At 46.8% G+C, this 15,158-nt stretch overlaps 1 protein-coding gene across 2 annotated transcripts in view; it reads right to left on the minus strand.

Annotated features, from left to right (window-relative positions):
* Nucleotides 1-15,158, minus strand: part of RASGEF1B (RasGEF domain family member 1B) — a 255,872-nt gene that overhangs the window by 17,644 nt on the left and 223,070 nt on the right. For both annotated transcript variants that reach the window (XM_082236503.1, XM_082236504.1), the window contains 3 exons: nt 14,047-14,229; nt 10,734-10,856; nt 9,199-9,336 (listed from right to left, as the gene is read on the minus strand). In XM_082236503.1, the coding sequence (XP_082092629.1) occupies nt 9,199-9,336; nt 10,734-10,856; nt 14,047-14,229 (444 nt within the window). The remainder of the gene's footprint in view (nt 1-9,198; nt 9,337-10,733; nt 10,857-14,046; nt 14,230-15,158) is intronic.

A 15,158-nucleotide genomic window follows, 5' to 3' on the forward strand; every position in this document is an offset into this window, starting at 1 on the left:
ACGGCTGCAGCGGATTCCTCCTCCTTGATTGCTGGGAGTTTCTCTGGGCAGGAATTCCCTCAGCTTAAGTGGGGTGGGGGAAGTGTGGCAGGTAGGGGGGTACTGAGAGACACATGTCTCTCAGATGAAAATTGGGAGTGGGCATTGTGTGAAGTGGCTGTGGATCTCCTGCCGCAGAACTTTAGGACTGTATAGAGTTGGGAGGGCCACCCAAGGGTCATCTAGCCCAGCCCCCTCACAATGTAGGAATCACAGCTAAAGAACGCCAGGCAGATGGTCCCCCAACCGCTGCTTAAAAGCCTCCAGTGGTGGAGACCCCAAACACCTTCCGAGGTCATAGAATTGCAGGGTTGGAAGGGAACACCAGGAGTCATCTAGTCCAGCCCCGGTGGACAGCGGGCGCAATCCATCCCGTTGTGCAAGACTAAAGATGCTGCGCAAGGCTAAAGAAGAAGCCAAGGCAGTGAGCGGGATGGATCGCGCTTGCTGCCATGTCTTCTTTAGCTGCACTGGAGAGGTTTAGCTCCTGGCTGGAGAGGTTGCGCGGCTATGGATCCCGTGCGCTGTCTTGGCTTCTTTGCTCTTTGGGGCTGGGGGGGGGACCCGGGCTTCCCCCGCAGCCCTGAGAAGCTCTGGGAGAAGTGGACAGGCTGCATGCAGCCTGTCCGTTGCTCTTTGGGGCTGGGGGGAGGGATAATATTTTTTTCCTTGATTTCCCCCTCTAAAAACTAGGTGCGTCCTGTGGTCCGGTGCGTCCAATAGAGCGAAAAATACGGTATATGGAGCTATGTGGGATATGTGGATGTGTAGATAACACCACTTAGTCCCAGTTAGACAAGCTGGAATTAGCACTCCTCTCGTTGAATAACGCTCTCCCCAGAAGCTCCACGTCTAGTTAATTAATTAGAGGTGGCTGTTGTCCACTGCGTGCCAGACTTTCCAACAGTTCACAGTCTAGCGGTCAGAGATAGAGGGGGATAGATAAAATAGAAAATAGATTTTTGCAACGGCATTACTTACAACGACCAAGGCAGGTGAAACGTTGAAAGGAGGAGGGCGGTGAAATCCTATCTGGCTTGAACCGCCATCTTACTTGCCGAAGAGACTATGTAATGATGCTTCCCGCCCATATGTAATATCCTCAAGTATTCAAAGTGATTCATATTAGCACAGCCCTGTAAGGCATTGTTATCCCCATGGCTTTTTTGTGGGTGGCAGTATTCGCCAGTATAGCACCGCTCTTCTGGAAGCCATTTTGTGCTGGCACCATGACACTTTTAATAAGATATTAGTACAGGCTACTTCATTTAAAAAAAACAAAAACAAACCGAAATCACACTGTTTTTGAGCCAAGCCATGGTTTAGCTTAGCATTATACTCTAACCTGGACTCTTGATCCAGACAAACCACAATCTGTAGCCAAGGCTTGTTCTATAGCTTACTGTTCTTAGTTTGTGTGTGAGAAGATAAGCCCTGAGTCCAGGTTTGGATGCAATGCTAAACTAAACCATGGATTGGCTCACAGCAGCAGCATGATCGGACGAGAAGCAAAGTCGCTGTGATCTCAACTCATATGGTGATTTGTTCACTCTAAACCATGGTTTGGCTTAACATTCCATACAAACTGAGTAACCGACACTTTAACAAAGCAGCACATTTAAAGACCTATAAATTTATTACAGCATAAACAGGATTTTGGATGGGAAAATCTCTGCCCACTCAGATTCCGCTGCCGAAAGGCACTGAGTGTGACAGCTTGGGAGACCGTAATGAGAGATGGCTTTCAGTGATCACTGGGGAGATATCTCAGCCTAAAGACAAAAGAATATCCTTATCACCAATTGCCTGTTGGATGAGCTATACATGCTTATCTCACGATTTGATGTGACAGCTAATAAAGGTCAATGCAAAGGCGGGGGGGTGAGTGAGTGAGGGGGGGTGGAGAGAGGGAGGGAGATTGAGAGATATAATCCATATGTTTAAATACACATATAAATAAACTCAAGTTCTCTGTCTCCAAGTGGGTGGATGTGATTTTACATTCAGACACAAAGGCCACCTTACCAAACTCTCGCCCATTGTCATAGACTGGCTGGATGCAGAGGACTGGTGGGAACTCCCAGGGAAAGAAGGCTCAGAGCCAGGGGATTGGTGGTGTGATGACAATGCTCAGAGGGAGAAGAGGGAGCAGACTGGGGAGAGGAGGTTTCCGAAGCTGGAGAGGCAACAGGCTTTAGTGAGCAGGAAGAGGCTATGACAGAGAGCAGTCCAGAATCAGGAGCTGGAGAGGAGGAGGACCAGCCTTCTGCTGTGACCAGCTCTTCTCCCCCTAATCCCCTACAACCCAGAGAGGAATGAAGAGGGCAGAGCAACAAGACACAAGACGATGGAGCCTTGGGCTGCTGGGGAAGGAACTGGGGAGGAGCCTTAGAGTGTGGCGGGAAGGCAGGGACCTTCAGTGCTTGCAACTGCCTCACTGGGACAAGACCTACTGGGCAGAGTAGCAGGGATCACTAGGCCTGTACTGTTTTGGTTTCTCTGAGTAAAGAATTAGCTCACAGCTGGGTGTTTTATTTCTGACCGGCTTCTGACACCAGTCCTTAGTGGGCAGGATCTGGACAGGCTCGCTTTAAACCCAGCACGAGTTGCAATATTGTCATACAGGATGCGGCTGAAAGCAGTTAAGATTTGGGGAGTGGGGTGGAGGGTACAGCAAACAGCACTAACGGAGGGCGTCCGTTCAGTCACCTGGGGCGGATGGGCAAACCTACGTAGGACTTCCTACAAACCCCTCAACTCTTGTAGCGATCTGCATTGCAGTGCAAAAGAAACAAGGTCACTCCCTCCTGCATTTACCCTTCCAAGAGAATTACTAGCCAATATAACTAATAATTTATGACATCCAGAACTGTACTGCGATGCTGGCTTTCTCTCTCAACCACTCCACCTTTTCATAAGGGGGTGGGGGAAACAGAGTCTCTTCGAGATTCAGAAAATCTTTGTTGTTATTATTTTTACGTGAACATTTATTACCCTCACATCATCTTTTCGGAACATTTTTATCTGAGGAACCCCTGCTAAGGGACCCATGTTGCATGGGGACACACTCTTGGGCCACTAAGCAAGGCCAGCAAGGGCTTTTCATAGGCCTGAAGCAGAGTTGTCCATTTCATTCTGAAAGCGTCTCCTTCCTTTTTAAAAAAACACAACCCAGAACCCATCTAACTCCTTTAGGGAGAATTAAAGCATTGCAAGCGTCCATAAAATGCAATGTCCCACATTGGGCATCATAGATAAAGTGGGATATGCAGTCCAAGTAAATAAATAAATAAATAGATAAATAAATTTTAATTTATACCCCACCCTCCCCGGCCAGGGCCAGGTTCAGGGCGGTTAACACCAAATATGAATTACAATAAAACGTAATAGGAAACAACAACAAACAAACAAACAGTTAATTAAAATACGGCTTAAAATACAGCTTAAAATGCAACCTCATTTTAGTAGTAGCCCATAAATCAAGACCATAAAGGGAGGAAACATCAGCTATTCACCTGAGCCAGCTATCCATGCTGGTCCTACATGGGCCAGCAAAAAGGCCAAGGGAAAATTTATATACCAAATCCCATATAAGGGGTCAGAGTGAGTCTAAGCTGAAGGCCAGGTGGAACAGCTCCATCTTGCAGGCCTTGCGGAAAGATGTCAAATCCCGCAGGGCCCTAGTCTCTTGTGACAGAGTGTTCCACCACGTCGGGGCCAGAGCTGAAAAGGCCCTGGCCCTAGTTGAAACCAATCTAACCTCTTTGATGCTTGGGACCTCCAAAGTGTTGTTATTTATGGACCTTAAGGTCCACCGTGGGGCATACCAGGAGAGGCGGTCCTGTAGGTACGAGGGTCCTAGGCCGCATAGGGCTTTAAAGGTCAAAACCAGCACCTTAAACCTGACCCTGTACTCCACCGGGAGCCAGTACAGCTGGTAAAGCACTGGATGAATGTGATCTCGCAGCAAAGACCCCGTAAGGAGCCTCGCTGCAGCATTCTGCACCCACTGGAGTTTCTGGGTCAGATTCAAGGGCAGCCCTGCGTAGAGCAAGTTACAATAATCAAGCCTGGAGGTGACTGTTGCGTGGATCACTGTGGCCAGATCAGGGCGAGAGAGATAAGGGGCCAACTGCTTAGCTTGGCGGAGATGGAAAAATGCCACCTTTGCTGTGGCTGCAACCTAAGCCTCCGTAGAAAGGGAGGCATCAAAGGTTACACCCAAGATCTTCACAGAAGGCACTGGCACTAATTGAGCCCCATCAAGAGATGGGAGTTGGCCCCCCAACCCCACGTCATCCCGACCCAGCCAGAGGACCTCTGTCTTCGAAGGATTTAACTTCAGTCAGCTCCCACACAGCCATCCAGCCACAGCTTCCAAGTATCTGGTCAGTGTGTTCGGGGCCGAGTCAGGGCTGCCATCCATCAACAACAGATAAAGCTGGGTGTCATCAGCATATTGATGACAACCCAGCCCAAAACTCCGGACAATCTGGGCAAAGAAATGAATGGTGTGTGTACACACACGCACACACATTTGTTATCCCACATGCCAGCTGACAGGCACCGGCTGGCAAACAGGTGGTTTATCAAAGGGGAAAGAAGCAGCTGGGATTAAGCGTGGGGGTGGGAATAGTGGGGAGGGAGAGGCCCCAAGGGATTTTGGAAGCAGAGCAAATGCAGAGCAGCTCGCTAGGTTGGAGGTTGTGGGAAGAAAGCAGAATGGGGAAGGGAGGGAGAGTCACGCAGGAGAGCTCAAGTATGTGATTTCCATAGTGCACCGGGAGAACATATGGGCAGATAAAAGACTCGGAGGCTGGTCCATTCGTGCGAACTCAGCAGGGAGGATGGGGACAAAAGCAGGAGTTGGCTCTGTCTGTCATTTGACTCCAACTCTATACCTCCTGTTAGCCTCTCTGCCTTCTGCCCCGCTAGATAAAAGCAGATTTCGAATCACAAATGCTTCCAAAGTCTTGCTACCTGCAACATGGAGGTCCCCTGCCCCACCCTCCCCTTTTAAAATTGGTGCAATATAAAAATCGTACTAAAGCTTTAAAGGCATTTTGCGACCTCCTCTCCCAGACGAATGGCACTGGCATTCTGTTTATCGGATAGGGTGGAAATTTGTTACTATTGCCTCTCCCACTCCTTCCAGCGGCCTTTACTGCTGCATGGCATCTCAGGGCTCATGGATGGCACTGCGTTCCTGGGCAGTGGCAATGATCCAGGGTTCCTCCTACCTGCCTGTCAGGTGTACTGCAGGGTTGTCTTAAAGGAAGACCAGAGCTTCCCAACTGCCTCACTGGGGATGATGTCGCTGCTACCACTTGCGATGTCTGGCAGAGAGCAGGAGATTTATACAGTGGACCCTCAGGTTACGTTAACTTCAGGTAACGCAGGGGTGCCCAAACATTTTTCAAAGAGGGCCAGATTTGATGGAAGTGAACATGCATGAGGGCCGACCAAAGTTGAGCTTTTTTTTAGGATTGAAGAGCTTTTGGGGGGATGTCCCCCCAAGGTTTATTGACCTTTTTAAAGGATTTGACAGCAATAAATGAATGAACTGCCACAGGGGTCTGATAAAACTGGCCGGAGGGCCGAATTGGGCCCCAAAGCAGACTTTGGATATGCCTGCCTTAAGAACTAGCACAAAATAACCCATAGATAAAACACAGTACTTGTTGCTTCTTGTTATGTGTTACACACACACACACACACACACACACACACACGGTACTTGTTGGTTCTAGCTCCTGAAAGCTCTATTTTAAAAGACCTTCAACCCCTTTGCCACCATCTATTTCCCGAATTCTTCCGTTGTCCCCCTGCTGTTGTCTTTTTATAATATAGCATTCATCAAGAATACAAACAACAAGTAATGGATACCGGTCACCAGCTACAAAGCGAAATGAGGTGGAAAATAATAGCAGCATGCTAAAATTGTACCTTGGCTTCAGGATCAGTGCTACAAACTTTTCTGTTTGTTTGTTTTTTGGAGGGGGGAGGAAAGCTGCACCCTACTTTGCTAAATTCCGACTTATCCTCATGAGGGAGGTTATAATCCAACCAACACCAGCCCCATATTTTTTTCACCTCTCTGACTTCCTCCTCTCTCATATCTATATAAATATCAGGGGAGGCAGCCTCGCCTGCACAATAAGCGATAAAAAGAAGGGCGCTGCTGCTGCGCTTTTCTTCGCGGGCTTTCTGCTGGGGGGCGGGGCGGGCGAGGCGGAGAGCGCTCTGCACATGCTCAGGAGACCCCTTAGCCCACAATAAACACCCTCCCCCCGGACCCTGAGGAGGCAGCCCAGCCTCTCTTGGCGGCTCCCCACCTGCGCTGCTCCCGGACGAGGCTCCGCCGTTCTCCTCCACGGGCATCGCACCGCCGCTTCCGACTTGCGCCGGGTTTTGAATGCCTCGCGGTGCTTCCGGCGGAGTGGGCGGGGGAGGGGGAAAAACCCGTGCGCTTTCCAAATATCGTGAGATAAAAGCGGCGGCTTCGCGTGAAACTGCCGAGACAACAAATCCCTAGACTGGTGGCCGCCGGCGGCTACACGGGCCACAAGACGAGGTTTGGCGGGCCGGATTCGGCCCGCGGGCCTTGTGTTTGACACCCGTGAGGTAACGTAACTTTCGGTTTGCGAACGCGGCAAACCCGGAAGTGCATACTTCCAGGTTTCGCCGCAGGTGCAGAAGCGCTCTATCGCGCCACGTACGTGTGCAGAAGCGGTGCCTCATGTTGCAGAATTTTTGGGGTATGTAAGGACCCCCAGAACGAATTAAGTTCATATCCAGAGAGTCCACTGTATTTGTTTGCAAGTGCATCCAACCCCACCCTTTAGCAAAGTTCTTACAAAATCAGAATGTCAAGCATTTAAGACACCCAGGATGCAATTCAACGTTGCACTAAGGTGTTCCGTCAGCGAAAGCATTTCTCCTTGCCGGATGTAACGAAATCACCTCTCCTCCCCATCCACCAGTCTGTGGGTTCCTCTGACCCTCCGTAGCAGATATGGGGGGGGCGGACTGAGAGGGGAGGAAAAGCCCTGTTAATGCTAGGAGGACTCGCACTAGTGCAATGATTTAGTTGAATCCACCTCGCACATCAGAGATGCCTTGGTGTTCAGATGAGCACAACATGATAGTTGGCTCAACACAGGGGTTATTCCTGCATTGCAAGGGGTTGGATGACTCTTGGGGTCCCTTCCAACTCTACAATTCCTCTGATTCTATCTCCCACTCTCTCCTTGCCTTACACCAAGACAGTGTCTTTGAATCACTCGAAGCCACCACCACCCACCAGATAAAACCTTGTCTGCATACATGATTGGTTTTTTGCAATTCCTGCATATGTCATTTGACTGTAAAGCTTGTTGGGATATCCTTTTTTAACACCAACTGGTCAACCATGCCCAAGAGAAAAGCCTCTGGTTTCTTCGAGAAGGTATATTTAAATACCTTTTTCAATTCATTAAAAAGGATAGAACTTTCTTTATGTACGCTACAACAGCAGCAAGAATACTTATTGCAAAGTATTTTGGAGATGCAAGAATTGCCCACTTTGGAAGAATGGCAGATGAAGCTGATAGACTGTATGGGACTAGCAGAAATGACTGGCAGAATCCGTGACCAGGGAGAAGAGTCGGCAGAAGAAGATTGGAAAAAAATTAAGGACTATTTACAAAAATACTGTAAAATTAAGGAATGCTGAATGATGTTGGATTGAAATTAAGTGGTTTCTAGCTGTAATGGTATTAAGGAATATGATAAAATGGTTTTCTTTTTATAAGTAAGAATTTAAGGTTATAATAGCCTAAGATGATGCAGAGAAAATAGGGGGTTTTCTTGTTTTTAAAGCTGTAATGCTTTGAGATATGGATTTGCTGCACAAATAATTTGAACTGGATATACAAGAAGGGGAGGTATGAGGAGGTCAGGGAAATATGTTATGAGAAAATAAGTTGTGAAATTTATGTATTTTTAACTTTTTTCTTTTTTGTCTGTTTTTTTTCTTTTTGTTTGTAAAAAATTGGAAAATTTAATAAATATCTTTATTAAAAAAAAAAAGCTTATTGGGATATTCCGTTTCACCTTAAGGAACAGGCATGATTGTTGTGTGTCACATGCCTGTTTACACTCCAGCACAGTATGCTGGGAACTTCCGTTTGTGTACAGCTTTTGCTTTAAGCTGCTTGCTTTGCATGAGATCGGACATGTTTCCCTTTTGTCCTGATGTATGCTGAATAAACTGATTGTAAATATGCTCACACAAATTCTCCCGCCACTTCTGTTCGCACGTTATCTCTGCTGAGTTGCGTGCTCCAGCTTTTGAAGCTGTGGGTCGCAGATGCTGCAACAAGGACTGGAGATCACCTGGCACACTGGCCAGTGGGCTGGAGCCAGCTAGGGACCTGCCAATTGCCCCCGTTCCTTGGTTGCATGCCAACAAAGCCTACCATGGCTAATAGCAGAAAGCAGGGGTGGGAGCCATTGTGACCCTCCAGGTACAACTAGACTATAACTCCCCCTGGGTCCAACTCACTGGGCCACAGGAGACACTTCAATGCAGAATGTGAGAAAAAGCTCTGCAGTAATTAGGAACATAGAGTAATTAAAAAGTAGAGATATCACCTTGCCAACAAAGGTCTGTATAGTAAAAGCTATGGTTTTCCCAGTAGTGATGTATGGAAGTGAGAGCTGGACCATAAAAGAGGCTGATCGCCGAAGAATTGATGCTTTTGAATTATGGTGCTGAAGGAGACTCTTGAGAGTCCCGTGGACTGCAAGAAGATCAAACCTATCCATTCTGAAGGAAATCAGCCCTGAGTGCTCACTGGAAGGACAGATCATGAAGCTGAGGCTCCAATACTTTGGCTACCTCATGAGAAGAGAAGACTCCCTGGAAAAGACCCTGATGTTGGGAAAGATGGTGGGCACAAGGAGAAGGGGATGACAGAGGACAAGATGGTTGGATAGTGTTCTCAAAGCTACCAGCATGAGTTTGACCAAACTGCAGGAGGCAGTGGAAGACAGGAATGCCTGGCGTGCTCTGGTCCATGGGGTCACGAAGAGTCGGACACGACTAAACGACTAAACAACAACAATTAGGAACATCTTGAAACATCAACAAGCTCATGTTCCACACAAGTGACTCACCTCATCCCCACTGGCAATTTGATGGGCCAGTTCCTTCAAATTCCTCATCATCCGCTCATCTCGAAAATCATAAGGAAACGTCTCCGTCCACTCTGTTAGCAACTGCAGAATTTTGGGGGCAATTTTCCGTAACCGGTTCTGGAGAGAGAGACAAAGAACATAGGTGGGGTCCCTCAGAATATTCATGGGTTGGAGTTAGGAGGGCACAAGACTACGTACTGAGTATTGCTGTTCACCTAAACAGACTTTCCATCTGGGGCGCTTGAGACTTCCGTTCAGTCTGCATTTTAAAGTATGTTTGATCCCAACTCACAGTTTCTAGATTGGAACACTTATTTTGCATTTCTCCAACAAGTTACAAAAATGCATATTTTGGGGTAAAAAAAGTACAAAAATAATCCAGTATTTTCGTGCAGTTTGGAAGAGAAAAAGCAACACGCTGCTGGTTCAAGAATGGGACAGAATGAACTTATGGATGAACACATGCAAAAGCTGACATGGACCAGGAAATATCGATCTATTCCTACCCTTCTGTGTCCACTTCTATTCTCACTAAGGGTGGAAACAGACAACCATGCGGTGGAAAACCATTAAAAAGTGTATTGTAAAAAGTGTATTCCACCTCTCATGGAATAAAAGGAAACATCTTGGCAGAATTAGACGGATCCCTGTATTGTATAAATATAAGTTCGTAGGGAGGTAAAAAGAAACTATATAAGAAATATCTAACTGTGTGATATAAAGTAATGGATAGATAAAGTACAGTGAGATTAATTGGAAGTCAGTTTTAAATTTCTTCTCTGTAAGTTTTATAATTGTGTTCAGTATACTGGTAAAAGGTAAAGGGACCCCTGACCATTAGGTCCAGTTGTGGCCGACTCTGGGGTTGCGGCACTCATCTCACTTTATTGGCCAAGGGGGCTGGAGCACAGCTTCCAGGTCATGTGGCCAGCATGACTAAGCCACTTCTGGCGAACCAGAGCAGCGCACGGAAATGCCGTTTACCTTCCCGCCAGAGCGGTACCTATTTATCTACTTGCACTTGGATGCGCCTTTGAACTGCTAGGTTGGCAGAAGCAGGGAGCGAGCAACGGGAGCTCACCCCGTTGTGGGGATTCAAACTGCCGACCTTCTGATTGGCAAGTCCTAGGCTCTGTGGTTTAACCCACAGTGCCACCCGTGTCCCCAGTATACTGGTATATGATGATAATTATATTAATGTTCTTGTATCTTATAGTGTGGTGGTTTGTTTGATTTTTTTGTTATTTGTTTGATTGTATGTTTGTTTACTTGTATGTACATCTGTTTTCTCATAAATGTATTTATTTTAAATTAATAAATATATATGAAAGAAAGAAAGAAAGAAAGAAAGAAAGAAAGAAAGAAAGAAAGGAGAGTCTACCACCTCTCATGGGAGTCTGTGTATAAATATAAATATATGCATCTTGCCTCCAAGTGTTGGCTAAGATGACCTTCCCTCCCAGTCACTAAGCAGGGTGCAACCCTAAATCACATTGATTAGGCAGGCCACTTACTTTATCGGCTGTGGGCTCATCCAGTCTCTGCTGCTCAATGCACAAATGGCAAACTTTTGCCATTAACTCATAAGGGTGGACGAAGAGCCGAGAGCTGAGCAGGAAGGTAAAGATGTATGTTCTCTGCAAGTGAAGAGAGACGGCAGCTAAGAAGATGCATAACTTCACAGGGGCCATTTAGAACAAGACACACATGCTCATGTTTTAGCAGGCAGAAGCTAACTTGTTGCGTTACCGTGGGAGAGCGCCCAAGACTGCCAAGGTAAGCATTTGAAACCTCATTGCGCCAAACACCATTGTCTTCAGAACCTGTGCTGGGTACATCACCACACCCTGGTGATGCAAGGCTGGCAGCAGACAGGGCAAGGAACATCACAGCTGAGCCGACAATCGTTGCGTAATAAACACGCAGTCAATAACAGAGTTGCTGGGTACGCAATTTCAAAATTCATCCTCTTGCTGAACATGCAACATTGCCTAGTGGTTTAGGGACTCTCATTTCTACCTTGAACTCAGTGGGTGGTGAGAGGCAAACCTCAGCATCAGCCTCCCATGAGAATCACATGGGCCTACTCTAGAGCAGGAGTCTGCAAACTTTTCCAGCAGGGGGCCGGTCCACTGTCCCTCAGATCTTGTGGGGGGCCGGACTATATATTTTTTTGGGGGGGGGGATGAATGAATTCCTATGGCCCACAAATAACTCAGAGATGCATTTTAAATAAAAGGACACATTCTACTCATGTAAAAACACGCTGATACCTGGACCATCTGCAGGCCAGATTTAGAAGGCAATTGGACCGGATCCGGCCCCCGGGCCTTAGTTTGCCTACCCATGGCTTAGATTAGGTTCTCAACCTGTGGGTCCCCAGATGTTGTTGGACTACAACTCCCATCATCCCTGAGCTCTGGCCTTGCTAGCTAGGGGTGATGGGAGTTGTAGTTCAACAACATCTGGGAAGCCACAGGTTGAGAAAGGCTGCTCTAGAGCATTGATGCAAGCAGTATTGAGGTCATGCTATAAAGTGCTACAGAGAAACAAACAAACAAAAAAAACAGGGAGAGAGAGAATTCCCTTTACCAGTGTGGTTGGTGCCACCTCCCTTTTTAAAATTATTATTATTATTATTATTATTATTATTATTATTATTATTATTAAAATACTAATATACTGCTGCATCATAAAGATATAGCACAGCGGTTTACAACCATATAAAAAAATGAAACCAAACAATAAAATAATAAAAAGTTCAAAGTGAGTTCAAAGCAAAAATAAAATTAGAAATCAATAGACCATTGTGTGGGATGCACTTTTAATTGCCGGGCAAAACAGAAAAGTTTTCAGGAGGTGTTTAAAGGTTGGCACAGAAGGCGCCTGCTAAAACTCTAGTGGCAGGGCATTCCACAGGACTGGGGTGATGACACCAAAGGCTCGATTTCTCGTTGTTGTCAAATGAGCCCCACCAACTCAGGGAACAACCTAAGATGCTCTGGCAGATGGGAGAGGCAGTCACGCTAGTAAGTGCTGCGTACTCTAGTAAAACCAGAAAGCTTACATTCTTGGTAGATCCACTATATGTTGAAACTTACTGCTCAGAACCATGGGATGAGACTTACCGCTGTAACTGACCAGCCCTAGTTTGGTATTCCAAGACTGTTGCAAATTCCAGCAATGAATATAATTTATTATCTGTGAAACCAATTCAGCTGCACTTGTTTTATTCTCTGGGCAGCCAGATCCTAAGTGATCTCCACAGTAGATCTTCACAGCTGAGGCTTCCCTGCTGCATAAGCTCTCTGCTACACTGCACCAACGCATCAGCAATAATCTTAATAGCTCAGCCACAGGTTCCTGCACCCCATAAATAGAGCCCAGCAGTCTGTGTATGTTATGCCAGATTTCATATTCTTAATGGCTCAAAGTATCTATTCCATATCACTTTTGCAAGCAAGAGAATACAGCTGAGGACCAGACAGTGTACATCTTTCCAGTGTGGAATCCTGTCCTGTTGCCATCATAGGACGGAAAATTCCACGCAGCTTCAAGAGTTAGCAATCCTCATGTGAGTTTTCAACAAGGGTGTCATTCAGTTCAATCCAAAGCTTCCATGCATGAACATGAATAAGCAAGGAGTGTTTTGAAGCAATCTTGTTTATCTGAGTAATTACCGTATTTACTCAAATCTAACGCTCACCTTTTGGGGCCATATTACATTGCGAAAGTTAAGGCGCACATTAGATTCGATGACACATTTACACCCGCCAGCAAATACTTTTTTTTTGTTTCAAGGTTCTGAAAACTAAGGTGCGCATTAGATTTGATGGCGCATTAGACACGAGTAAATACGGGAATACTGAAGGAGTCCTAGTGAAGGCATTATATTCACACATTAAGAAATCTGTCGCAAACGACTGCTCAGCACATTTGTGAAGATCAAAGGGGAAGCTGAACATTTGATTTCCATGTGCGTATTCAGACACAGAACAGAGGATAGAAGCAAACTCATCATACTGAAGGGGGCCAATTCACTTATGGCTGTTTTCTACATGGATGATAATGCCCAAACGGGAAAATTGCATGTAGACTTGGGTGTGATGCTTATCTTGCTATGTGTATACATGGCAAATAGCAGCATTTTCCCAGCCTGTAGTCTGGTGGGCAGGCATCTAGAAACCTACTTAAAGGTAAAGGGACCCCTGACCATTAGGTCCAGTCGTGGCTGACTGTAGGGTTGCGGCACTCATCTCGCTTTATTGGCCGAGGGAGCCGTCGTACAGCTTCCGGGCCATGTGGCCAGCATGACTAAGCCGCTTCTGGCGAACCAGAGCAGCGCACGGAAATGCCGTTTACCTTCCCGCCAGAGCGGTACCTATTTATCTACTTGCACTTGGACGCGCCTTTGAACTGCTAGGTTGGCAGAAGCAGGGAGCGAGCAACGGGAGCTCACCCCGTTGCGGGGATTCAAACTGCCGACCTTCTGATCGGCAAGTCCTAGGCTCTGCGGTTTAACCCACAGCGCCACCCGCATCCCATTTAGAAACCCACTTAGTGTGGGACAATTAGTGCTTGCTCTATGGCAGAGGGGCGAAACTAGATCCAACACTCCCTGGGTCATTTTTGACAGAGGAGCAGGATATCAACCATCTCACTGTGTGTCCAAATCCCTAGGAACACCGAGGAAGGTGCCTCATGAAGAGTCAGACCAGTTGGTCCATCTAGCTCAGTACTGTCTGCACTAACTGGCAGCTGCTGGCTCCAAGGTCTCTAATGCACAGTAGGTTGGGTCAATTTAATTTGCAAAAAGAGGAGACTTACATCAGGGTAGTAATCAACAGTGGGCACTAAGTGCTGGATGAGGGCTTCCAAGGATCCTGACAGCAAGTTGTTTTCATGGTAATAGAGCCCTCCGCAGCTGTCCTCTTTGGCCTGATACAGGTTTCGGTTGTAACCACTGCTGTCAAACATCGCTGCAAAGGGAGGAGTCTGCGGCATGTTTTCCTAAGCAAATACAGAGGAAGGAGAAAAGTTTGTACACAATATTCAGGCGAGGCAATTCATTTATGATTCTTCCTTTTCTTAATCCCCACGAAAATCCTTTGTGGTAACTCATAAATCCCGTTTTATACTCGAGAAGGTGTGGTTAGACCACACCAGCCTTTCCGAACCTTGGGTCTCTGGATGTTGCTGAACTACAACTCCCAGCAGCCCCAGCAAGGCCCAACAGTCAGAGTTGATGGGAATTGTAGTCCAATGACACCTGAGGATCCAAGTTTGTGGAAGGCTGGACTGGACAACAGAGACGTGCTCCAAACCATCCAGTATGGTTGTGTCAAAAGGCTGTAATTGGAACCCAAGTCTGTAGTTTCGTCTACTGGGGAAAGTGTGTACCTCAACAAACGTGGGGGTTCTTAAGGTGGCACATGGCTCAAAGAAGCCAACTGGTGAGGGGGAACCTTCTGCCCTCCAGGTATTTCTGAACTGCATCTCCCACCTTCCCTGGTCATTTCCCATGCTCACTGAGGCTGTTGAGAGTTGAAGTTCACCTGGAGGGTCAATGGTGCTCCTTCCACACACCTGCAACAGAACCTCTGCATGGAATCCTGACGATTGTCCATACTTCAAAAATTCCTCATTGTCAGTCTCCTCTAGGGAAGTTACTTGGAGATGTAATCCTGAATCAGTCAGGACTGTACCTACAGCTCTTTGCCCATCGACTCAGCTCCATTACTGATATGTCAACAGACACGGATTTCGGGTTCTGCCTCCCTTGGAACATCACATCTTCCACAGTCCCTCTACCCTCTCATCCCCTTGGGAACCATCATTCTCAAGCATCCTAGATTGGTGGACTTTCCACAAGAAAGAGCAAGAGGTATGTCGACACACCCTGTCCTGGGCAACAGGGATTATCTTCATCGGTTGTTTTG

The sequence above is a fragment of the Podarcis vaucheri genome (assembly GCF_965113315.1).
Source record: "Podarcis vaucheri genome assembly, chromosome: 9".
Taxonomy (NCBI): Eukaryota; Metazoa; Chordata; class Lepidosauria; order Squamata; family Lacertidae; genus Podarcis; species Podarcis vaucheri.